Source organism: Barbatula barbatula (genome assembly GCF_947034865.1).
Source record: "Barbatula barbatula genome assembly, chromosome: 8".
In the NCBI taxonomy this organism is placed as follows: domain Eukaryota; kingdom Metazoa; phylum Chordata; class Actinopteri; order Cypriniformes; family Nemacheilidae; genus Barbatula; species Barbatula barbatula.
The window spans coordinates 24,101,793-24,127,192 of NC_136771.1; the positions used below are offsets into that span (position 1 = coordinate 24,101,793).

A 25,400-nucleotide genomic window follows, 5' to 3' on the forward strand; every position below is an offset into this window, starting at 1 on the left:
CCACAAATTTCTCCGATCATTTATATTGATTTTGACAGCAGAGACATCAAGAAGTGCTGTGCGAAAATAAAGATTCACGACAGCGTATCGATAGTCCAACCACCGCTATCGATATATATTTTTAAATTTGATGGATTTAATGGCTATAAGGGGAATTGTATTGGTTTTAATGGAAACTATTAAGACGTCTTCGGGTATGTGATGGATTCTACAAGTGCGATGTTAAAATAATACCTCAGGTGGTCAATAGCAAGTTGCTTTTACATTTAAAAAAAAAAGAAAGTAAAGCAATATATAGTATCGTGACTCATCTATCGTAATATGCATCATATCGCAAGGCCCTTGCCAATACACTGGATCAAGTGGTGATCCAACATAAAGTGTCCTCAAAATCATATATTAAAATGTATTAAGATAATCATGAAATGCAGAAACCCAACAGCATGCAAAATGAACGTTTATTTGATCATTTTTGTCTTGCCTGAGAACTTTATGACAGATACAGAGTCCAGAACACTTCTGAACTAACTCGCTCACTTTATTTCTCACCCCAAACACAAGAAAAGCGAGGATGAAGGCTCCAATACAATTGTATTGGTGTGATGATGTTGTAATAGATTTCGTAGAGGTTCTTGGCTCTTGGATTAGCAGTATCGATATGTCAAATGTGGATATTGACCGTCTCTAGACGCCTGCAGTTGACTCAGATAAATATTTCGAGAGGCGCTCGAGAGGAGAAGTGAACCACCGATCGACTTCCCGGATCGCTTATTTACCTCAACGTTCTTAAACGACGCTTCAAGTGTCACCCCCGAAAGCAGGAAGAATTTCCTCATTGTTACAGTATTATAACTTTCTCCCACAGCCGCAAAGCACACGATGTTTACCGCGGAGATTATTCACGCTCATTAAACACAATTCAATGGTTATTTGGGTGCTTCTGGCGGCAGTGAAAACTCCCTAGACAGAGGTATGTTTGTAAGCATCTTGACACGGGGGGCAAAGACCTTGTGTCCCCGTCTCATGTTCAAACACGTCTTCCTCCCCAATCTTGCTTTCCAACACCTCTCCCCTCCAGCCTCTTCACTGCTAATTGCTTTTCACACCTACTGTGTTTTCAACCGTTTCTTTCCAACCCCTGCACATTCCCCCGAGGTGTCACCGGGTGCCCTAAGAGCAGTTTGTCTGGAGAGAGAGAGATACACGGGGGTAGATGCTTTTATGTTATGTATGTAATTAACAATGTATGTTCAGCATGCGTGTTTCCTGACAGTGAAAAGAGATTCTCAGGTGTGTGTTAGTTGAATCATGATCTGACAACCTCTTTGTTTGTCTCAGGTGCATCTATAAAAGTAAAAGTCTCTTAAATTAAAGTTAACATGGATTTTAAATGTGGCTCTTTATAATGCACTATAGCTGCATCAAGGTACAGCAAATAAAACCTTGTGCGTCCATTTAAAAATGTAAAAATGGCAAAATATTATCAAAGTTGTGATGTACACAAAAGGCCCTTAATCCGTCCCACCTCAATCAGAAGTCAGGCCATTTGATAGTGTCACGACTTTAGTTTAGTGTCTTGCTGATTCATCGATATTAAACCTTTCGCTAAAATATGACATCAGCCAGTGTGACTGTATCTTCATCATCTTATAACAACATCATGTAGGTCTCTCTGTCAGGCTTATTGAAATCAGAATAATTCAGTCCGACACACAATAACATTGTGTAACACATCAAACACAATGGGCCCTTTATTTGGACTTTGCCGTGCTTTTAGTCCAGCAGCCTCAGGACGTGCTCCAGGACTGCCCGTCATCCAGCCAAGACACTAAAATTGAAATTAAATAATGCTGAAAGTTTGCATGGAAAGCCGCACGCTCGGTCCCTGGAGGGGCAGCCTAATAAGCTATAAGTGCCTGTGAAATATTAAATAGATGCCGGGGACGGTTCCCGAGAGAGAGGGAGGCTTGCCATCATCAATCCGCTCAGGAAACAAATAGCGTGGCTGTCCGATACGAGACTGACATTTACAGATCACTGGTGTAGACCGCAGGAGCCCGAGGCTTTTATAAACAACACTAAAACTGCTGGTGAAGCAACATTTGGACATTTTTCAAACAAACACTAATGTATGAATTTTCTGGCTTTCTGAGATTCAAAACACTTTTGTCAAAATGTGCCGTCCCCCAATTCCCATTGTGTTGTCATGGAGCGCCTTAGGCCTTATCACATTGAAAGGTTTTTTTGCCTCAATGATATTAAAACTTTTTTTGGGGAAATTGGCTTCTGAGGGTAAAACGAGACTTTTTTAATCTTTGAATTCCCAAATGTGTCATTTTATTACGTTCCAGATTGATAGCATTTTTTTGGGCTATCAATATCTTGATACTCTCCGGGCTTGCTGATATATTTCCAATGCCCTAAAAACACGACTAAAACTGCGCTGTCCTAAAAAATACATTATTGACCTATTTGAATAAGAGACATGTGAAATCATAACTATACGCTATTAAGATACGTCTTTTTTGGCATGTGAATATATGTACACTAAAAATTAGCTTGTTTTAACCCATGGTTGGGAAACATACTGACAAACCCAACTGTTAGTATAAAATAACCTAGAAAATGAACATATTCAGCTCGACCATGGCTTGAAACCATTAGATTAATTTAAGACCAATAGTTGGGTTGGCCCGTATTTTACTCAAGTGGTATTTATACCGACCACAGTATTGATGTATTGTGGTCTGTTAGTGGTAAAGTAATAATTTATGTACTGCCAATAATGCAGGACTCAAGTAAGATTAATGCACAGACTACTTTCAGAGAAAAATGGACATGACTTGGCCTTAATATTTCCTCTTCTAAAGAGAAACTAACAAATCTTTCTGTGACATTCTAACATAAAATGGTGGCAACAGTTATAGTAGACTAAATGAAGTAATAATCATGAAGGTAATAAATAGAAAAAACATACTGTGATAATTCATAATAATTCCAATAACAATTTCAGGTTCTGTTGATTGTTTTAATACTTACTACAGAACAAATGAGGTGAAATTAATTCAATTGAGGACTAGAAAAAGGATCTGTTGAGCAATTATTGATTATTGAAGAGCCATTTTATAAGTGCTCATTATACCTGTGATGTTTTTATTTATGTGATGCTCATTTGGCTCATTTCATGACCCCTGTGGCCTTTGGCCCGTGTGGTTGTGACCTACTTGACCATGACCTCAGTCTCCTGAGCTGGGGGTCTATTGATTCTTCATTAAGACCAAAAGAACACATCGATCCTTCATTTAAGTCCCTGGTGAAGACGTGGGCACAGGTTGATATCACGCTCGTAGTGTAGAAATGCTGACGGTGCTCGATAACTCAGCACCTTAACATCTCCAGATAGCGCTGCATAAAAAACCAGAAAACCTTCATCACCTGAGATGATAGAAAAACTCCCTGGAGTGATGCACTGCAAGCATCTGTCTCACTCTTTCAACCAGATAACTGTCTTTCTGACAATACTTTATGTCTACTGATTCTCCTCCACAGCGGTTCAACCTCAGATTGTTGTAAAGCGGTTAACATTTCGTCAGTATGCATTATGTGAGCTCAGTAATTAGTATTCAGGAGGAAACTAGCTGTTTGCATATAGAGTAGTTGTTAGGGCAGGAAAATAATGGAGATATATTTGAAGAATGATAATGAAGTAAACTGGGTGGGGACAACGTGAGAAAATGAACATGAGGTTGAAAGAGAGAGAGGGAGGGAGAGACAGATGATGGATGGATAGATCATACAGCAGACAGACAAATAAACACAGACAGAGACAAATAGATAAAGAAAAGAGACACAGACATACAGACATATATAGAAAGATAGACAGGAAGATATAACTAACTAGCTAGCTACAAGAAGAGCGGGTGGGTGGATGGACGGACGGACGGACGTACAGACAGACAGAGACAAATACATAAAGAAAGAGACAGACAGATATAAAAAGATAGACAAAAAGAGATAACTAATTAGACAGACAGACAGACAGACAGACAGACGGGCGGACAGACGTACAGACACACAGAGAGAAATAGTAATAACTTGCTATATAGATAGATGGAGGGATGGATAGACAAAAAGATAAAGAAAGAGACAGACAGACATAAAAAGATAACTTGCTAGATAGACAGACAGATGAACGGACAGACAAATAGACAGACAGACTCCCATCTCAAAGACTGTTGCATTAAAGTTATAGCCCGATATTTCATTTGCCATTTTTACTGCAGCTATCTCAGATCAATCTGCTCAAAGCCCTCCAGGTAAAAGCCATCTGGCTCAGCTAGCCCAAACAAACACATTCCCAGCTAAAGTGCCTTCAGAATGTCATCAAAACCTTCACTATGCGAGTTACGAGATGTTTTGCGGGATGGACAATTCAGAAACACATTAGTCAGTATAGTTTGGGCCATGTGAAGCAGCTTTGACCTTGTCTTGTATAATTTGTGCAAGCTAAGCAAAACTCGGCCGGCTCCTCGGAGCAATGGAGACTTGGAGCCAGCGCTCATAAGCCCAAGGTGAATGTAAATGTGCTTGCTGGTGTGTGTGAGAGAGTGTTCGCAGTCTAAAAGAGTACGCCGAGCCTTTCAATCATACCCTGCTGAAATGTGCTGACGATGACTCATTGTATATGAAGGAACAATAGAGATGGAGGCTTCAAGTGGACCGTTAGAAAAATGTTTGTGGAGCAACAGACAGCGCAGTCACCGACACCTCTCAATTTTTCAATCGTGCCACTTTCTCCCTTCTAGACCGAGAAACAGAGTATTAAATGATAAGAATAGGCGAGGAACGGTCTGTGTGTGGTCCTGCTCTAATCTACAAAATCACAATTACAGATGTACTTCCAGCTCAATTTCAGACCACTACCGAACTCTTATTAAGCTCTTCTTTTGATAATGTCTAGTCTCAACCTGACACGAAATGTCCATGTCTGATGCACAATGGACATCAATGGCAACTACTTGCTCAAAATGAAAAGCTCCGATCTGGTGTCATTTCTCGGAGTCAGACTGAAATGTTTTTTACTGGAAGGAGGGACTACAGGGACTAAACATCTGTACAGTAATAATCCACAACTGTGTCTTTGGATTCTCTCTCACACAGTTGTTCTTGTTTGACTCACATCATTTGACTCTTATCATAAAGTTAAACTAAATCAAACACCGAAGGACTTGGCACATGGTCTTATCTAAAATGAGCATCTTCACAGCACTGCTGATTTTAAACGGAAAACTGTAGATGCTGAGAAACGCCCTCTCCCACCCATGTGTGGCCCAAGGGGGAACAATGGTGGGTTTAAATCGCTCGTAATGGGAAAAGCACCAGCAGGGGCAATAAAGTACCAAAAGACAAAAAAATGGAGAAAATGTGCCTCTTAAACTCTGCATCCAACAAAACCTCAGGTTATTTTTGATTGTTTGCCTTTCAGAAAGATTTCATGGAGAGAGAGAGACAGAGAGAGAGCGAAAGAGAGAGAGAAAAAGAGAGAGAGAGAGAGAGAGAGAGAGAGAGGGGGGCGCTTCTTCCAGGTTTATTAAAATGATATGGCATAAAGAATTTAATGACTTTAATGCAATGGATTAAAATGTTTTGTCTAGTTAGCAAAGCCACTGAACAAAAGCTCGTCAATTAGTAACGTTTATCTGAAACTAATTTTTCTAGACCAAATGTTCATGCAATTTACATCAAATTCTCAATTCTCAGCCTGCATTGCTATAACATCCGTTGTTTGGTCTCTACGAGCAGATACGTCTGTACATGTATCCCCTTAAAAGCGCCGCTGCTGCAGCCATAAAAGCAAATTCACCATCTGCGATGAATTTCAGGACAATTACCGTCGGACATCCAATAGCCCGCTGTGAGAAATGTTTTTCGCATTATGCATAATCCATAAATCTCCAGTCTTTTTCTGAGGATTACATTGAGCAATTAAAGGTTAAAGCATGTTTATTTGTTGTATTTTACTTAAAAGTTCCCTATACATAAGAATAATTGTTGTCTAGTGGACGCGACTTAAAATGTAAAACCAGCCCAATTATACAGGATTCCCAAAGACCAGTCGGCCAAACCATGACTGAACTACGCCAACTATCAACATCTCAGCTGCAATAAAAAGAAAACATTAAAAACGCATGTATTATTGGATCTGTGTGTTTAACCATGTTTGTGATAAAAATGACAACTGTCATACATTTGTTGGTGTTTGTGAGGGCGGTACAGACCAGCATTTCAACACACTGAATACAGCCCAAACCTTACAGACACAAAGTATGAGAAAAAGACTGACACGACTAAAGCAGATTTACTGGTCATTATAATGTAAGTCAGGCTTGAAGAAGCGAGAGCCTACGGATGAACGTAATTAATTTTACAGCTGAGGGAAAGCGTTCCAGAAAAAGCCTTCGGGACGACCCCGTTTCCCCGCGACAGCTGCACCGTGTCTCTCCGTAAGCCCTTTAGACTCGCTGTGAACCCCATTATATCTCTCTATACTTCACCCACACCTCATTCCTTTCTTCACCTTGAACGTGGCCTCCTCCTTCTCTCAGGATCGTTTTCTCCCCTAATTCTCGCTTCTACCTGCATACATGTCTCTCGCATGTCCTCTCATCTTTCTTTCGTTCCGATAGTTTGACGTCCATCACACCCTCGTCGCTTATCTTCCTCTTCCACCTCATCAACAATTCCAGTCACGGGGCGGGTCGCGCACGCCTCGTCGGAGGTAAATTAATTGCGTTCGGGTACTTATCGTCATATTTTACAGCTCATTTTTTCTTATCTTCTTCTACTTTTATACGTATGCGTCTCACCTGCAATCCAGTCTCTCCAGCTCAAAGTGAGGGTTGAAGTTCAGCACGATGCGCTGCGAGGGTTCGGGAGCGCTGATCACCCACTGGCAGCTCTGATGGGGGGGGTATTCCAGCGGGTAACCGGGTGACGTGATGTAACCGGCGTCGCTGGCGTCCAGTTGGTCTCCGCACGTCTCACCTGAGCCCAACCGGAAAAGAGACAGACAGAAATGTGGGTGACGGTGTGACTTCCATAGCTGGGTTATTAGCAACATTCTTGAGTATTTAATTTGGACGAGCAGAACAGCGTGAACTGAAGGTAAATTAAACACATAAATCAGGTTCCACCAAATCCCAGAGCGAACGGAGAAGAAATAAGAGGGATACTAATCATGTTGTCAAGGCCCACAAGGAAAAAAAACAATACGCATTCAACACAAAATCTAAATTGACCTCTTTACTTAATGCGAGATGTTTGTGCATGATTCATTTGAGCATGTTAATATGAAGTTATTTGTGTTGAGCTTAGAAGAAGGACTCATATACACATATTAAATGAATTATTCCTATAAAGCCTTGATTTTAGATGCTACATCGCTGTCTCTCTAATAAAGGCCTATAACAGTTTACCACAACCTGAAACAGGAAGTGACACGTGTCTCCTCTCCAAAGATTTAAGGGTCATCTCCAAAGCTGCGAACGGGATTCTCCCACCCCACCCAAAGCATTCTCTCCATCAAACCATGTGTTATCTATAACAAACACGCCTTAAACATGCATGTATGTCGCCCACACATAGCGAATAACATTCTGGTCATTATCATTTTAACAAAGCTAAGATTTGGAGACAGAAATACTATCTGCTGTTTTACCATGACAACTGTGTGGTGTGTGTGAGGGGTTAACCACTTCATTCACTTGGATATTAGAAAATAATCGGTTATTCTTACAGCATTATGAGGTACATTTTCAAGTTACAAAATTGATAATATTAAAAAAGAAAACATTTCGGGATTATTGTTCGAATGAATCTTTTATTTAGAGGTTTTTCTTGGCATCCTGAAAATCATTTTCCATGTTAGTCATATCCATTTAATAACGTATCCATAATGACATTATCTTTGGGAAGTGACATCATTTTATTGGGGGAAAACAGCAAAAACATCAGTTACTACTGCCAAACGATTGTTTCAAATCTTATTATTTGATTTGTGTCTATTTAAATTCGACCTGCTGGATAAGTTTACAGAAATCTATATGAACATGCTTAATACTGTTGGGTTAAAAAATAACCCAGCTAACAATTACTGGATTAGTACACAATGTCCATTTGAGAAAATAACACAATAGTGACTCAATATTACGTAAAAACAATTAACCAAAATATCAAGATGGGTCAAAAATACGATGTGAACACATGAACATACTCTTAGCTTCTCTCGGTTAACTTTATTTGTTTACATTCATTTCTTTGTCGTTGGGCAAACAATGGAGTTGATTATTTATAAAATGTAGGCACCTGAGCTTGACCAGGACACAAATCTGGAAATAATGTACAACCACACTTCAGTACAGGTGGCAATTCTCTTTATTAAAAAAACATTAACTAAAACTTTTCCCTCAATGAACTCTTAATTTCTTTACTATTAATAGTAAGTAAGGTAGTTGTTAGGTTTAGTTATTGGGTAGGATTAGGGATGTAGAGTATGGTCATACAGAATAAGTGCTTAATAAGTACAAATAAACAGTCAATATGCCAAGCTCAGTTTATACTCGTGCGAAGGACCTACGCCGTAGCCTCTACGCCATAGGCTATGTGTCGGTTTTAATTTATACTTCTGCGTCGTTGTCCGCATCGACAGGCAATGACCACTAGGCGTCAGTGTCCATGCACGCGTTACTTTTGTAACCAAGACAAGAGCCGAAGAAGAAGCAACTCGTTTGAGAAGCATTAGCAGTGAAAACAGGAAGTAAACAGTCACTTTTGTTGCAGCTTGAGATGTTAAATACAGAAGAACAAATAATTGACTTGGATAATTCATGCGTTTCGGTATACATGACGCTGTCGCAGAGTTTATTGACCTGAGGGAGGGGTTCAAACAGACCAATCACAGTGCTCGCGGTCTGCATCGAGTTGACGCATTGTAACATTTATGGAGAGGTGTGCATCAGGCTACAGCGTAGGGTACACAGGGCTCTGCGTAGGCTACGCCGTAGGTCCTACGCACGAGTATAAACTGAGCTTTACATTTAACCTATATTACACTCCTAGCGTCTGAACAGTTTAAACATCAATGTGTTAACGTGGGTAACAAACGGCAAAAATATCTTGATCTGCTTCACATGCTTTCAAAATTCACTGAATCTATCATGAGGGTGGGCGGTAGGAGTCATTTTTTTTACCATGACTACTCTAAACATTGGGAAAAAAGGTACTTTTGGCTATTTTTGACCCTTTTGATAACACAAATAAAAGTAGATTACATCATCTTATGTTTAAAACTTGATAGACGTCATTCATAATACCATAGACTAACTGTCATTTTTAAATACCTTTTGGTAAGCTTTAAGTTTTACTCGCACCCATAACATACAGTCCTTATTTAAGAGGGAGAACATCTCTGATAATAACGCAATGCAAGTATACTATTACAGCCAGTAAGCTCCACAAAGTAATCCTTCATCGCCAAAAGACTTCATAAGAACACAGATCTTCAACCCCCAGAACTTTCAACATCTGTAACGGCGAAATACATTTTTTTAGGGAACTTTTTGAATTGCCTTAAAAATGAGCTCCGGGGCATCCAAGAGCCACGTCAAAGATCTTCAGCGCTACGCACTGGCGTGGTGAAAACGCTCCAGACAGGAAGTAAAGTATCGCCTCAAGCTAGCGCTCCAATATACGTGCTGATGTTTGACTCAGAAAAGCGAAATAAGGAATCTTTTAACAGTTAACATTTTCACAAATGTACAGCATGTATTTTTTTATAAGGTACACTTACATTGTTTTTACAGCCAAAATACCACCGAGCCTTTTCATGCAAGCCAATAACCCACTACTAGGACTGGGCAACATGGATAAAACATTTTCCAAGCATTTTGATGAATTGATCATCGTTTGTATTGATGTAAATGAATTGCATTGTGGGATTGTAATATTTCATCATAATAGCGACAAAACGAATTCCTCCATAGATTCTGTCATTATTACCCAACACAAACGGACGGATAGATAGCAATCATTCAGTCTGCACGAGTTCTCTGACTGTGTATGTCTCTCTATTGTGTGCTTTAAGGGCAGGGGGGCGAAGGGGGTCTTGCGGATAAATCCAAGGGGGGGGAATTCTGCGTGCTCTGCACTTTTTTTAGACACATCTGTCCTTTCATGTACAGAGACAGGAGGAGAGAAAAGCTACAGACAGTCTGTGAGAAGAATTCTGAACTGGGGTGTTTTTATAGACATGAACACAGAATGAAAAATAAGATTGTGTGTTTCTTAAAGGGCCACGTTCACCTAATAATTCTACTCAACCCGTATCATTTTATTTCTTCTATGGAACATACAAGATGTTTTTCAGATTGTATATAAAATGAATATGTGACATTGAGATATGATATAAGGGTGACACTGTTTTTATTTTTGCGTTCACTAACCCTTTAACGATGTAAACGAGGTTGTATTCCATGCCTTTCTAAAACAAAGCGATAAAAAGGGAATTTAAATGCAGAGCTCCCTCGATATGAATTAGCATGTGTGCACAGAACTTCGTGTTCCTCTCGACTGGTATTCATTTCTATTAACTGCATCATCACTGTGCTGAACTGTCACTGTGCCGGTAAGTTGCGTCCATGAAATATCTCCATCCTTCTCTTTCTCTGTTTCTTGCTCTATCCTTCTCCTTAATTAAAAAGTGCCGTCACCCGCGGTGAGGAAATCAGCACTGATCCATTCATCCTCACCAAGCCAAAACTCTTTCTCTCTGCCAAATGCCATCTCATTTCTTGTCTCAACTGCTTTAATCACCTCATTCAGTCTCTCGATTGCTTGCTTTTCTCGTTTCATTTTAAACGTGCTCACTCTTTCTCGTTCACTCTTTCCCTCAACAACTGATTTTAAATCACACTCATTGTATCTCTTGCTCTTTCTCTCCTGTCTTTCAATCACTCTCACTCTTTCCGTTTGCTCTTTATCAAACTCATTCTCTCTCTCTCTCTCTCTCTCTCTCTCTCTCTCTCTCTCTCTCTCTCTCTCTCTCTCTCTTTCTCTCAGCTGCTCTGAAATGACACTAATTGCATCTCTCAATCGCTCTCACTTTCTCTTTCTATAACTCTTTCAACCCTTCTCACGTCTTCCCACCTTCAATCACTCTCACTTTTTCATTTTCTCCCATTTGCTCTTCCTTTCTCTCTCTCTTTCAGTCCTTCTTTCCATTGCTCTTAAACACACTTATTTTCTCTTCCTCTCAATCCCTCTCATTTCTTTCTCTCTCTCAACCGCTTTTTAAATGACACTTATTAATCTCTCAATCGCTCTCACTTTCTCCATCTTTCACTCCTTTCATACCTTCTCACTTCCCCATCTTCAAGCACTCTCTCTCTTTCACTCCCTTTTTAAATTGGTCTCTGTTAAATGACACTCATTCTCTCAATCGCTTTCCCTTTCAAGCCTTCTCACTTCTTTCTTTCAGTCTCTTTTTCAATTACTTTCTCTCTTTTTTAATCGTTCTCTCCATTGCTTAAACCTCTCTCAATCCTTCTCACTTTTTCACATTTTTGCCCTCTCTCAACTGCTCTTAATCACTCGCTTTCGCAATCACTTTCACTTACCGTCATTATTCTCTCTTTCTCTCAATTGCTCTCTCTCTCTCTGTCAACTTCGCTCTCTCTCTCTTTGGTCGTGAACCTTCACCTGTTCTAGTGATGAAACGGTTTGAAGAAAATAAACATTTGTCATTATTACTCACTCTCATGTTGTTCCAAACCTTATGTTGTCGCTGTTTTTAGGTGAAACAAAAAAAATCCTCATCTGGAGTTTATGGAACCGGTTTTGAACAACATGAGGATGAATAATAACAGTATTTGATTGTAGGGTGAACTATTGCATTAAACACCTGATAATTCAATTTACAACATTTCTGTTGGTGAGGCTGCGTGTCAGTACTCGAAGAATACCAGCTCATAATAATAATTAAGTTACAACGGTGCAAACTATGAAATTGTAAAGCTTCCCAGCGAACACGGAAGCAGTAAAATGTTCCTGTATCATTCCCATGGGTTTCTTGGAAACGGAACTTCTTCAAACGAATTCACGACTGCAACTAACTGCTGTATGAACATCAATAAAATACATCAATGTTCAATCAATAATGGCATTCATTAAAAAGTAATGATGTAAACAATTCATCATCCAAAACAATACGATTTATGCTGTTTAAGGTTGTCAAGCATCAGAACAATTAAAGATTAGTCACATTTAAACTAAATAATGTGAGCATATATTAGGGATGCACCGATATGTACATTTTGTCCGATAACCATAACCGATACTTCTTTAACATTGGAAGCCGATAACCAATATCTTGGCATACAGTATCTAAATATTAATATAGAATTTTACCAAGACTGAAACAAAAGGCAAAAAGTGAAAAACTGCTTTTATTTGAAAATATTGACTGCAGAAAACAAGGGAACCATTAGTCCCCCCCTCAAAAACATGTACCAAGCGTACTTTACACTAGTTAACTATTCTTTAACCTTCAAACTTTTCCGGTATCTTTTTTATTTAAGAAACAAATGATAGATGTACTGTCAGAGTAACCTGGAAAGTGCTCTTAACAGCCAGAAATCTAACAGGTCTCTAGACAGAAAGCATTCAGACAGCAGTCTGATTCAAACAATATGGTTTTGTTCCAATAATTTACACATTCAAATACTGTATTTACATACTGTACCTTCATCGGCATGTTTTGCTAATAACAGTAAGTGAATGATCACGACAGAAAGACAGAATTGTGCGGTTTTAACTGTGAGCATTGTGCAGCTGAAAAAGTTTAATATATGATTTATCGGCTATAGTATTATTGGCCAATACCGATAACATTACAAATGGCAGATACCGATGTGGCCGATCATTTATTGTGCATCCCTAGCATATACTAAATGCTTCATCCAATCAGATTGAACCAATATAAAGTGAGCTATTATTTATATTTAATGATTTGTTGTGCTCATTCAAGTAAACTTTTGTGATGCCCCAGTTTACTAACATCAATGATTCACCCTGTCATCTCTTCTCTCTCAGCGACAAGCACGCACATGTCACACTTAAAGATACTAATAGGAGGGTATATTTAAATTATGCATGCTAGCCATATTTTTAATTCCTCCTTAATTCAAGTGATCCAGGCAATTCTCAGCACCCACGACCTCCGCAGGGACCGAGACAGTCATGGTTTTCTGACCCCGAATGCAAATTTCTGACCTTCTTTTCACAGCAGATACTGTTAGCTCATGCATAGATTAACACATGTGCTATTGATGAACCGAAGAAAAATAGGACGAAACTGCATATAAAACCAATCTGGTATGTAGATTCAAAGCGATGTGTGTCTCTTCTTGTATGAGCGCAGCGGGTAAAGAAGCACTTCGCTTGTTCGTGTGACATATTTATGTTTTAGTTTGAGAGCTTTTTTATCTTTTAATCACATAATCACGAAAATGTCCTTAAGAAAGCTGCCAAGCAAAAATGTTGAAAGATGCTTGATAAAGTAAGTAACTTCTTCAACACTATTTGTGAAATGAATGTCACCTTACATTGTGTGGCTGGTTGGAGCCTGACTTAAAGGGATAGTTCACCCAAAAGTGAAAGATATTTCATCATTTATTTACCCTCATGCAACATTGGCCCCATTGACCTCAACTTTATGGACACCAATCCACTAAGATTTTCAAAGCAAAACTATATGGACCAAAATATCATAAAGATGCTGCGATGTACTCTGATGACTTGCCAGTAAGCAACTAAGAAGCAAGAACGTTCTAGCATCACCCTAAGAACCGCTAAGAACCAAAATTAAAATTGTTTTATATATCAGTATATTTTCAAGTTTCATATGTTGAAACCAGGTTATACAGAACAGCTTTCCTCTTTAACAACGCCATTTGGGTGTACAATATAATTCCAACATAAGAATATGAAGATTTTGATTTGAACTTTGTTTAGATCTACTGGTCGAATTGTTACAATTCATGTTGTAAATTATACCGTTAAACATCTATTAAACACCTTAAGAAAGAAAGCTGGAAAACAATTATGTCCTTTTGTTTTGAGAAAGACAAAAAGAGCCCCTACTGAGACTCATGAGATTGTTGACACATAGACGGGCTGATATAACTGAATGTGGGTCAACGTGTCAAAATTTGGATGGCATAAAATGACAAGCCCTGCAGGCACAGATCTTGAACAAGAAATGCACCGTCTTTGTTGTCTATAATTCAATGCACTGTGTTGCAATTGACTGGTTTCTGAGAAGAGGGCGTTCCAGGAGTACCTGTGAGACCACCGCATGTGCACGATTTTAGGCTGGGATCCAAATGTGTTTTTGAAAACCCTTCGCCTTGAAACAATGCCATGTCTCCACAGGCTGTGAGCTTGCAAACAACAACGGCATAAATACATTCCCCCCCAAATTAAATTGAAAATAATTATCAAAAATAGACGTATGAAAATAAACAACACTGCACAACATCATCTCTGTGATGTGGAAAACGTTCTGAAGTGCTGCCATCTGTATGTTAAAGTAAACCTTTTTGCAGAGATATAGTTCTAGTCAATCTATGCCAAGAGATTTTGGATGGGGATTTCAATATGACAGGAGCAATAATGGAAAAACAGCACAGAGCACAGCGAGACGTCAAGCATCAATTTCATCCATATGCCAAGTCAGACCATATGTAGAGTATTAAAACATGACCTTTTTTCAATGCTGCAAAACCATATGATAAAGCTGTAATAAGCTACTACTACTTTACTTGAACTGTTTATTTAACAAGAGCGACTTTATGTCTTTTGTCACCTATTCAAACTTTTATTGTCTGGTTAGGTTTTCAATTATACATGTGATGGTTGAAGGCTACATCAGGTACATTCATATCCAGCTGCACCTTATTTTGCGATATATAAAGATCTTTCACCACTTATTTAAGCAACGTCACTTTGGGTTTCAACCTGTTGGGCGAAAACTGCAGATGCTTCAATACAACTAGTAGCCTATATCTAGGAATACAGAATATAAACCACCCTAGGCTATTGTGTGCTCATTTGGTTGCAAATCACGCTGTGTGTAAATAAATTCCACAATGTGGTTATTCCACAATAATCATAGTTTAACTATGGTAAAACTGTGGCAAATACACAGAAACCACAACTTTACTATACAAGAACCACATCTTAAACCATATTGTTTGTAAAACTATACCAGCTTGCTAAAAACATGGTACTTTTACTATAACAAAACCATGCTTTGAATTTGTTATATTCAGATGAATTACTTCAGTTTTAAATATGGCGGACTGCACAACGCAGCGCGTTTCCCGCCAACTTCAACTGCCATCTCTATTCAAAACAAAATATCATTATCTTTCAGTCAACAACCAGACTCTCCAACTAACACTTGAACTTGGTTGTTTTTGAAGACTTACCAGCTGCATTTATCTGCTGGCATCTAAAAACAATAACGCCATAAAAACACGTAGGTCTACAAACTACATCGCCTCAGTACGTCAGTATGGGCTTCTGAGGGGCGCGCGCCGAACGGTGTGGACCGGTTCTCCCGTGGAAACCTCTACATCAATAGCGATCGATATTAAACAGGATTTACTTTGAGGTAATCGATTATATTTACTTGTTCACTGACTAATTACAGCAATTAGATAAACACTGCGAGAGTTCCTCACAGAAAGCGTGTCAAGTTTTGAAGGAGCCGTGTTATTGTTATTATAAACAGGATCGGATTTGATCAGTTCACGAAATGCACGTTACTGCGACAATACAATGTTTTTGGAGTGCAATACAAACAAGAACCATTCGTACGATTAATAAAAAAATAAAACATGGTTTTACAGCAGTATGGTTTAATGGTATTTGTGGTAAAATCATAGTCACCAAAAATGTGCAATTGTCTCACTATAGTTCAGCCATAGACTAAAACTAAAAAAATTCAAAAATGTTACTCTTCTATTATTAAACCAGTCAATTCTTTTTCAGCTACCTGTACTTCCCATCGGTTCTTCTGCAAAATACAGCGTATATATGCAATAAACGTTTTAACATATTGATGTGAATGTAAATATGTTGCATTCCATACGTACCATTCAACACACGGGCAACGTGATGTAATAAGTTTATTTTATGGGAAGGTGGATTTTTGCTTCCTAATACAATCGTTAAAAGAATTGGTCTTGTTTCTTTAATAGCACATTCTCTTCTTTTGAAAAGCACCATCACAGCAAAATATGGTTATTTGTGTCATCTTAAAAGATCTACGCATCTTGTGTTCTCTTGCACTTTGGTTCAAAAATGTTATTTGTAAGATTGTATATTTCTTTTTTCCTCAGTATGCGTATAACCCCAGCCCATGAGCCCAAGTCCGCAACCATGTAGGCTACTGGCAAACTTTCCTTGACATTATAAGACAGGGTTGACAATGCAAGAGGAAATGATCTATCTGTTTAATGCACGCAAATCTGCAAACATCCCGCAGATAAAGGGATCTAGTGACTCGTGTTTATATATAAACCTGATTCTTCACTAAATAAAGTCAGAACATGTTTTCTCAGCATGGTTCGACTGCACATCAGGCCAGGAGTGAAATCTGTTTGCCATTTGCGGATAGCCTCACTGGATGGGAATTTAAACAAACGCGCAAACTTTATAAGAGGAACAGAGCAGGCTTACCTTCCTCTGCGCTGACTTTCAAAACGAAACAAAAGAGAAATGCAATTCCTGGTAGAGATCGCGTGAAATCCATCTTCCCGAAACGCGCTGTCATGGAGCGACCCGTGTTCAAGTAGTGGTCTCCTTCAAGGCACAAACGCAGATAAATCTGAACAACAAGTCAAGCTTTTTCCTCCTTATAACGCTCCGCTTTCCAGATTCAGTCCATATTCAGAAACCGAGCCCGTTGCGCACAGCTGTGCGTAACAAAATCTTTTTCAAATATGCATTAAAAAGTCATTTGTCATAAAACCAGCTGTATTTCTCTGAACCTTTGATTTCGTGCTATGAGTAAAAAGAGTTTTTGAAGCGTATTCCCTTATATAGCCGTCACGCGTTTACGTGCGTTATTGCGCTCCATTGGTCTCCAATGGTTTGGTGATAAAGGTCTCCGCGGGGATATCTCCTCTAATCTGCCGTTCAAAACACGTTGTCCATCAGAGTATAAACGCTCTGCTGTCTTCCTGCTCTTACAACTCATTCAGCTCTACTCTGGAGACACGACAACACTTTTGTCCAAAGTACCGGACAGGAGTGAAATCGGCGTTACGCACAGAAGCGCACTGCACGGATCGGCTGTGTTCTCTTGCAGAGCGCATGTGGATGTGCCCGAGAGCCCGTGTGTGTATGAGTGAGAGAGTATGAGAGGGGGGAGAGAGAGACAGAGAGAGAGAGAGAGAGAGAGAGAGAGAGAGAGAGAGAGAGAGAGAGAGAGAGAGAGAGAGAGAGAGAGAGAGTATGTGTGTAATAGCATTTTGGAGCGGCGCAGCTATCGCATTACACTGAGCTTTCCTGACCCGCCCACCAACCCTCACTCACTGAACAGGGGACAGCTCTCTCCCCACTCAAGATTCAAGATTCAAATAGCTTTATTGGCATGTCAAAAATTCTTTACATTGCCAAAGAATATGACGATTAAATATGTTTCCCCTTTTGCCAGCAACTAAAAGTTTGCGCATTGGTCTCAATCATTAAATGTATGCATTTGACGGACGCTTTATCTAAATCGATTCACTGAATTCATATACTTTTTTGCACCATTGTTCTACGAGGATATCACATAAAAATAAATAAATGACTTTAAATGCCATGTTTACACATCAAAAGCCACGAGGGCCTACGGGGGATTTTGTAAATATAACATAACATTTTTTATTATGAGCAGAACCCTTAAAAAAATCAACAATACTTTACTACAACAATGATAAAAAATAATGCTTAAAGGGATTGTTTTCAAATTAGGGATCACCTCACTCACTCGTCACAAATATTCATTTTGACTGAATCATCAAAAGGACCATTTGAAAAGAGTGAATCAGATACGCTCTCCTTCTACCTCCCGCACTTGTGCGCCCGTGTGGGTTGCCAGTAACACACACTCAAAGCTACAGTACATGTTATTTTTAGATTTTGACCGGCCTTTCGTTCTAGCAAAAGGCTGAAATGCAATTAACTTCACATGTCATGTACATATGCTGTGATAAATTGTACAAAGGTTCACATTTCGAGCAGGTGACTTGGATGCAATAAAAATGCAATGTTCGTATTATTGTTCACATGCAAAGGATCATTATCAGGGGGCAATGTGGGCAGTGCACAGTTGTCATGAGGCAATGTGTGGCAATGTTTATTTCATGTCCTGCCATACCTGAGAGATTGTCATTGCATGAGTTCTCCTGCAGGGGGACGGACCTCACAGTAGGTCAGAGACCGCAGGGGTCATCCAGGGCAGAACAGAAGCACTGCACATCTTCGGTAATGTGAAGTGAATATTTACCAATTCATTTTTTGAATCAAGTTGTATCTGTTAACATTAGTTAATGCACAATGAATGAATAAATGCTTTAAAATATGTTTATCGTTGGTTAGCTAATGCATTACCTAATGTCAATGTATGAGACACAACTGTTGCATTTTCAACAACTAAAGTGCTTCTCAGGAGTGTAAATATACAAAAGGCTTCAAGCACATTGTACACTTACACTTCGCTGAAAACCAAGAGAGAGTGATGGAGAGCAAACATTCTCAACCCGCTGGCACAGGTTCAGAGAACAGTCCTGAGTCAGGACTGAAATGTCATGTGTTTCTGGACCGGCCACAAAACAGAACCCAACCCACCCAACCCAAGCTCCTCTGCAATCTAACGTTCTAACTAGAGACACCAAGGTTTTTTAATGACACAGCAGAGCCGTGCCATGCCGAAAATACTCCACAGAGTCATCGGGGAGGCCTTCATCCAGGAATTTACAGTAAGTAGAAGGACACATTTTTATATAGCAGGCTGGTAGCAATTCATTTCTGTACTTAAGATTTAACCTGCTAAATTGTTGGAATATTTAGTTTCATGTCCTCCACACTTTAAGAGCACCAGGTTGTGTTTTCAGCCCAAATTTAGCCTATATAAACAGTTGGGTAGTGATTTACTTGACTCATAGAAAGAGACGGTAGCAAAACTAAACAGATTTCTTTAAAGGGCCACGGAGACGATGGGAAATTAAAAAGGTATCGTAAGCGGATAGTTCACTGTAAAATGAAAATCCTTTCATCATTTCATCGCTTTCTTTCTTCTGGAAAACACAAAAGAAAATATTTTATAGAAGGTTTGTAACCAAACAACATTGATCCTCATGGACTTCCAAGTTATTTTTGAGAAATTATATTAAGATATTGAGACTTTTTTCCAAATATAGAGTCATATACAGGTTTGAATGACATACTGTAAATGAAGGTATCATTGTTATTTTGGGGTGAAACTATCGCTTTAACGAACCCTCTATGTGCACTATCAAGAATAAAATAAAAAAGATTAGATTATAAATTATTATCGTATACAATTATTAATATTAAATAATATTACTTTAGTTACAAAAAATAATATACAATACTGTGCAAAAGTCCTAGTCACATTACACGCTTCATTAAATTTGTTTATTTTGAACACTTTTCAGTTTATTTATTGTGTTAGTAGGAAATATCAATATAGTTTTCAAAATATTCTGTGTCATTAACTGTTGAAACAAAAAAGAAAAACCAGGACAAAGACTTGATCTCATTATCATCATTCTGGGATTACACAAAGACGACAAAAACTAATCCAGCCTAAAACTGTAGATTCTTAAAAATATCTACTGACACATTAAAAGTAAAGTCTATGACCTTCCTCCAAGACTGGTGGTTGTGGGTTTCTTCAAACCCACCGAACAGCACAAGAAGTTTCTGGCATGCCTTGAAACCATTGACTTTGTGAATTTTGTCCGTCTTTCTTCTATGTGTGCATGTCTGAAGAACACAGACCCGTGTGTGTGACTGGCCATCGGTTCTCTCTCACTCAACACCCTTCTCTACACAGGAGCACATGGTAAGCCTTCAAAGTCTGTGAGGTCACATCCTGTTCACTCAAAGTCCAGCCGAACCATAAGTGTGTTGACAACTGTCTTTGTTTAACCCATGAGAAATCACTGCCTAAAATGAGCTTTTGTGTCGGTGTATATACACACAATACCACATTACACCAAGGGACCGTTCATACATTAAGACCACAGCAAAAAGAATGATGCATGGGTTTGAGTCATCCATTTTTTAAACCAAACTCATTTTAATTGCAAAACGCTTAAAATCTTTGTGCCACAATACTCATAGGTCTGCATTATTGAAATACCTTATACGATAAGACAACATCAAATACACTTTAACAATACCACAATGCATTGAGCCATGCCCAGCAAAACGACAAATCTGGCAGCAAACAGTAAGACAGCCAACAAATATTTCTCAAATCACTCTGACGTTATTTCCCCCCGTGCTTCCTTTTCTTGTGTTTCATAACTGTATAAACACACAAGTTGTGTTTCATGTCTTTGGTCATGGCCAAGCACATGAGTCATAGCCGCACCTTAACAAGTCAACATTAACCGTGAGTCGCACAGCGCGCAGCTTCCAAACACCAAGAGATGTGTGGCATACTAAAGTGGCATTATTATTCTCATCCATGCTTCTCCATCCTTTATCCATGCATGAAATCTGTTAATATGGGCCCTGGGATACTATCATACTGTTCTGAGAATTCATACGGTAGTTCAGGAGACGAAATGGAGATCTTAGTTATTCATAGCTGCAATCTGTAATCTAAAATGAGTTATTGAGCACAGTACATAAAACAATCGGCGCCTTCTTACCAATTCACAATAGTAAGCTTATAATAATGATTTATTTATTTGAGTTTCATGGTATCATTTGACGGCTCACGTAGATATGTACAGTGACCTGTAGTTCCGTGTTTAAAACAAGGAGGTCATAAAGAGGCAGAAGTTCTGGCATTAAAGGTCCAACGTGTTATTTTTTGGAGGCTCTTTTGACGGATATATAAATATATGATACACATAACTATGTGTTTAGAGGTCTATAAAGACCTCACATAATGAAGCGTTATGTGTTTAATATCTATGAATGAGATATTTCTATCCGCAGGTCCCCTCAAATGGAAGTCGCCATCTTGCTTCTACAGTAGCCCTAAACGGACAAACTGCTCTACAGAGTGCGTTTCATAAATACGGTATCTTCTTCAGCAAGGAAACAAAACATGCCGACATCTTAGTCCTCTGTCAGCCACCGTAGTGCTTCGAAAGGGAGGGCAGGAGTGAGCCGTTGGTTGCAATTCACAACCTCATCACTAGATGTCGCCAAATTTCATAAACTGGACCTTCAACATTTCCTTGGATAGTTCCATTAATTTCGATAGAAGGAATTATAATAGACACGAATGAGATGGTTGTTTATATACAATAAAAGTATTGAACTATAAATGAAGATCATATGATTTTGGATAATTGCACATTTGCCATTTCGGGGATCTCTTCTGAAACACTTTAGCAGATACACAAGGTCATTTGAAAAATAAAACATTTCCGAGAAGCAGGTACTTAAGCAAGTACAATTTCTAATTTATATCTGGCACAATACACCTTAAAACAAATGACTTATGCTCTGGACTCAACCTTAAAGTATTCCATTGAATCATATCAAATCTATAGCTTTTAGAAAAAGAGTGAGGTCTTCAAACGCACTGGCACGTGCGAGCACTACATAAAAAACAATGAGTCTGGCAAAAACAATGACAAAACAAGCGTGACATTTAGCTTCATAGATTTCCTCCGTGCGGTTGTTCTGTGGCTCACGCGCTCTCAAAATGTTAATCAATAAAGAATCGCAAGGAAAGAAAACATTAAAAACATTGTGTAGGTTTACCGTTTGTTTGAAGGCCACCGGCTCGAGACGGCTCAGGGGTGACGGCTACAGGATCGGCTCACTTTCACGGGGGTAATTGAAAAGTGATGTGGAGCAGATGTGGTTTGGTTGGTTTAGAAGCTGTCAGTTTAAGAAAACAAATGGAAAGACTGTAATTGGCGTTCTGGATAAATCTCTTGCGATCTTACGGGCTATGTCTTGTGCGTAACTAGATGATATTTTCATTCACACTTTTATCTAAAGTGACTTGAAGCATTCGAGCCATACTTCATTTGACAAGTTTGCGTGATTCCTGCGATCAAACCCGTAACCTTCACGTTGTGTTTGGTTTGCCGAGACAGATATTTAAAAGACACTACAAACAAATGACATCTTTTTTCAGATTGACCTATACCCGAGCTGTGATTGGTCAACGCACACGTCCGTCACAGTCTCCTGAAGTGATCCGCTGCAACGTGCACAAGATTGTATGGTGAGTAATAAGTCAAGCAATGTGTGACATTACCTAAACCCTTATGCGGGAACACTCCCACCCTTGTAAATTTACTTGAGAGGGCCTTTCAGTATACACAGAGAGAAGGTTATGACGTCTACATGTCTGTTACACACACAAGAACTTACATGCCCAAAATAAGCACAGTGTCATAAATAACAGCCTCGTTCATTATGCACGAGAACGTCTCTAAGATAGTTTACGAAGAGCGCACGATGATTTGTCTTCCACCACTGGAGAGACGCAGGAGTCTGTCTTTACTCTTAAAATAAGCACAGATCACTTCAGAGAATCTCAGCCCACCCACTGCTTTCCCATCACGCTGTAATTTATGCACGTATCCTTTAATCTGCCTATCCTGCACGAGACCCACCCTTAAAGCGCAGAACACACACCAGTGAGAGGAGTTTATATCACACCTTATTTCTTTACACGGTAGGGAAACGTTAAAATAAAAGCATCTGCCGTCTAATTAACAATAACAACATCGTGATTAGACATTTAACCGCATGCGGCTTGAAATTATAGCAGAGCCACAAAGACAGGGAAATACCAAGCGAAAAGAGGAGCGTAAGACTGGATCACTATGCTATAGGGTGGCTGTGGCGGATTTCTAGTGTGTTCTGTTGGATGCTTGTGGGGTCAAAACTTAAAGAGCGCAACGTCTCTGATATTCTGATCCCAAATACGGCTTGGGTCACACGTGCCTGAAATTGTGTAGTGACCACAACCACTGCAATAAATAAACAAACTTATTTTTAAAGCACACAGAAAGGGATAGTTTGCCCGAAATTGAAGATTCTTACATCATTTTCTCTGCCAACATTTTACATGGTTCAAGCTAAATATCCCATGTTCTCCATGTCTTCATAAAGATCAGCTTGGCTTTCCTGACCATGTTTAGACAATTCATCAGGAACAGATTAAATTGTGAGAACAACATCATGACTCCAACCATGAACACGTCCATCATCACAAGTCAGGCCAAGAGCTTTAGAAGATGCAGGTCTCTGGTCCACGGTCCAAAACATCACTGCATGAACATATGCAATGGTGTACAGTACATATCTACAATATCTACAGTAGGTTACGGAGGCTTTATGGACGATTCTTTCTTAAGAGCACCGGCCGCACTGAACATTGTACCAGATTTTACTCTAGAAAGTAAAAAAAGTTTTACTGGGATTATGCATTTTTTTAAATACAGTAAAATACCATAAAATGAAAGAAAAGACGTCAATTTACAGGGAAAACTAGGGCTTCGCGATTATTTTGGCCAACATTGAGATCCCGATTATTTAACACGATTACTCATTAACCTTTAAAACGACATAGAAAATAAATAAAACTGCATTTAAACTCTGAATTTAACTGAAAAATTAATGTAAAGAAATAGCACTCATGAGGAAGTGTAAAGAAAATAGAGGATCCTTGCAAAATGGAATGCGGCACAATAACCGTTTACCTCGATTATTTCGTTTTTGTAATTGATGAAGGCTAAAATTGACTAGTGGGAATAATTTTCGATTAATTGCACAGCCGAATGAAAAACTGTCATTTTGTAATATTTGTAGTTTGTAACATTTTGTAACACTCATAACACCCCAACGACAACCTAGCAACACCTTGGCAACCACTAAGAATTTTGTTTTGGTGAAATTCTGGATGCATGCAAGACAATTCATAGCAGACGTGTTTATGTCTACTGTATGTGGACTTCTTATGAGGGACATCACGGCACGGTTTTTATGGAGGAGCATGTTAGCGTCTACATCACTGGTTGGAGTTGCTATGGCGATGTGTGTTCTTTTGTTTGTCAGTTAATGGGGGAGGGTCTAATGTACACAAGTACCATATGAGACACAACATAACATTATGCTTATCATTTGTATGTGCACGTGTGAAAACTGCTCATGCATACACAAATGAACACGTGAACATACATACGTGAACACAAATGAGTGTTTCATTTGCACCGTTTCTCCCGTAACTATTCTGAATTAACATTCTGGAGTTCTAATAATGTACAGTCAATACAGTTAGTATCGCTAATGTACATCTCATGAAAAACGTTACTCGTGATTTGCATAATAGCGCTATTGAATAGCCCAATTACCATATCCATTTCGCAGGCAGCAGTTCTAATGTACGTTTTTGTAAAAGTGCAATAACAACATAATATTTATTTTCTGTCTGCTTTAAAATGTATCTTTTGTAAAGCACTATAGAAATACATTTTTGTTTAATTCATAAGGTGTATAAATAACGTCAAAAAGTTAAAATAAGATATTTTGCGAAGGTCTCTAAATCATTATAATTCAATTTTTAAATGTCTTGGAGTCTTCCATCTCGCCTGCTTCTTAGATATTCTTTTGAGAAAATGACCCCGGTAAACATATAGCCTACATCTCATACGTCAAAAGGTAAAAACTGCCAAAATGTATATATGTATGCATTTCTCAACTCGACAATAAATTGTAACAGTTGATTAGAAATGATATATTTATATTTATAACTGCTTCAAATAAACATTATGATTTGTAAGATTATTAAAGAGTTTGTGGTCTTAAAAACAACACAAAGGCGACACGTGTCCTCTCTTCTCAAAACATAAAACGGGTTTCTATAAATCATTTTTACTACATGCATTGCCTCATTACGACACAACAATACCACAATAACAGGCAATTACATTGACAATGGCAACAACACGATAAGAAGAACTTCATTTGGATATTACAGGAAGATGTTGTTCAACGTGCTGGCCTTTGTCTAAGACTCGAAACGCCCCAAAACTCTTGTTCTTTCTTTACTTTAACTTGCG

General features: G+C 38.8%; 1 protein-coding gene across 1 annotated transcript in view; it reads right to left on the reverse strand.

Annotated features, from left to right (window-relative positions):
* The window catches only part of nrp2a (neuropilin 2a), a 63,326-nt gene extending 45,854 nt beyond the window's left edge, over positions 1-17,472 (reverse strand). The window contains exons 1-2 of the mRNA XM_079463149.1: positions 16,801-17,472; positions 6,867-7,044 (exon numbers count right to left, since the gene is read on the reverse strand). Coding sequence (XP_079319275.1) covers positions 6,867-7,044; positions 16,801-16,894 — 272 coding nt within the window. The 5' untranslated portion in view covers positions 16,895-17,472. The remainder of the gene's footprint in view (positions 1-6,866; positions 7,045-16,800) is intronic.
* Between the last annotated feature and the right edge of the window lie 7,928 nt (positions 17,473-25,400).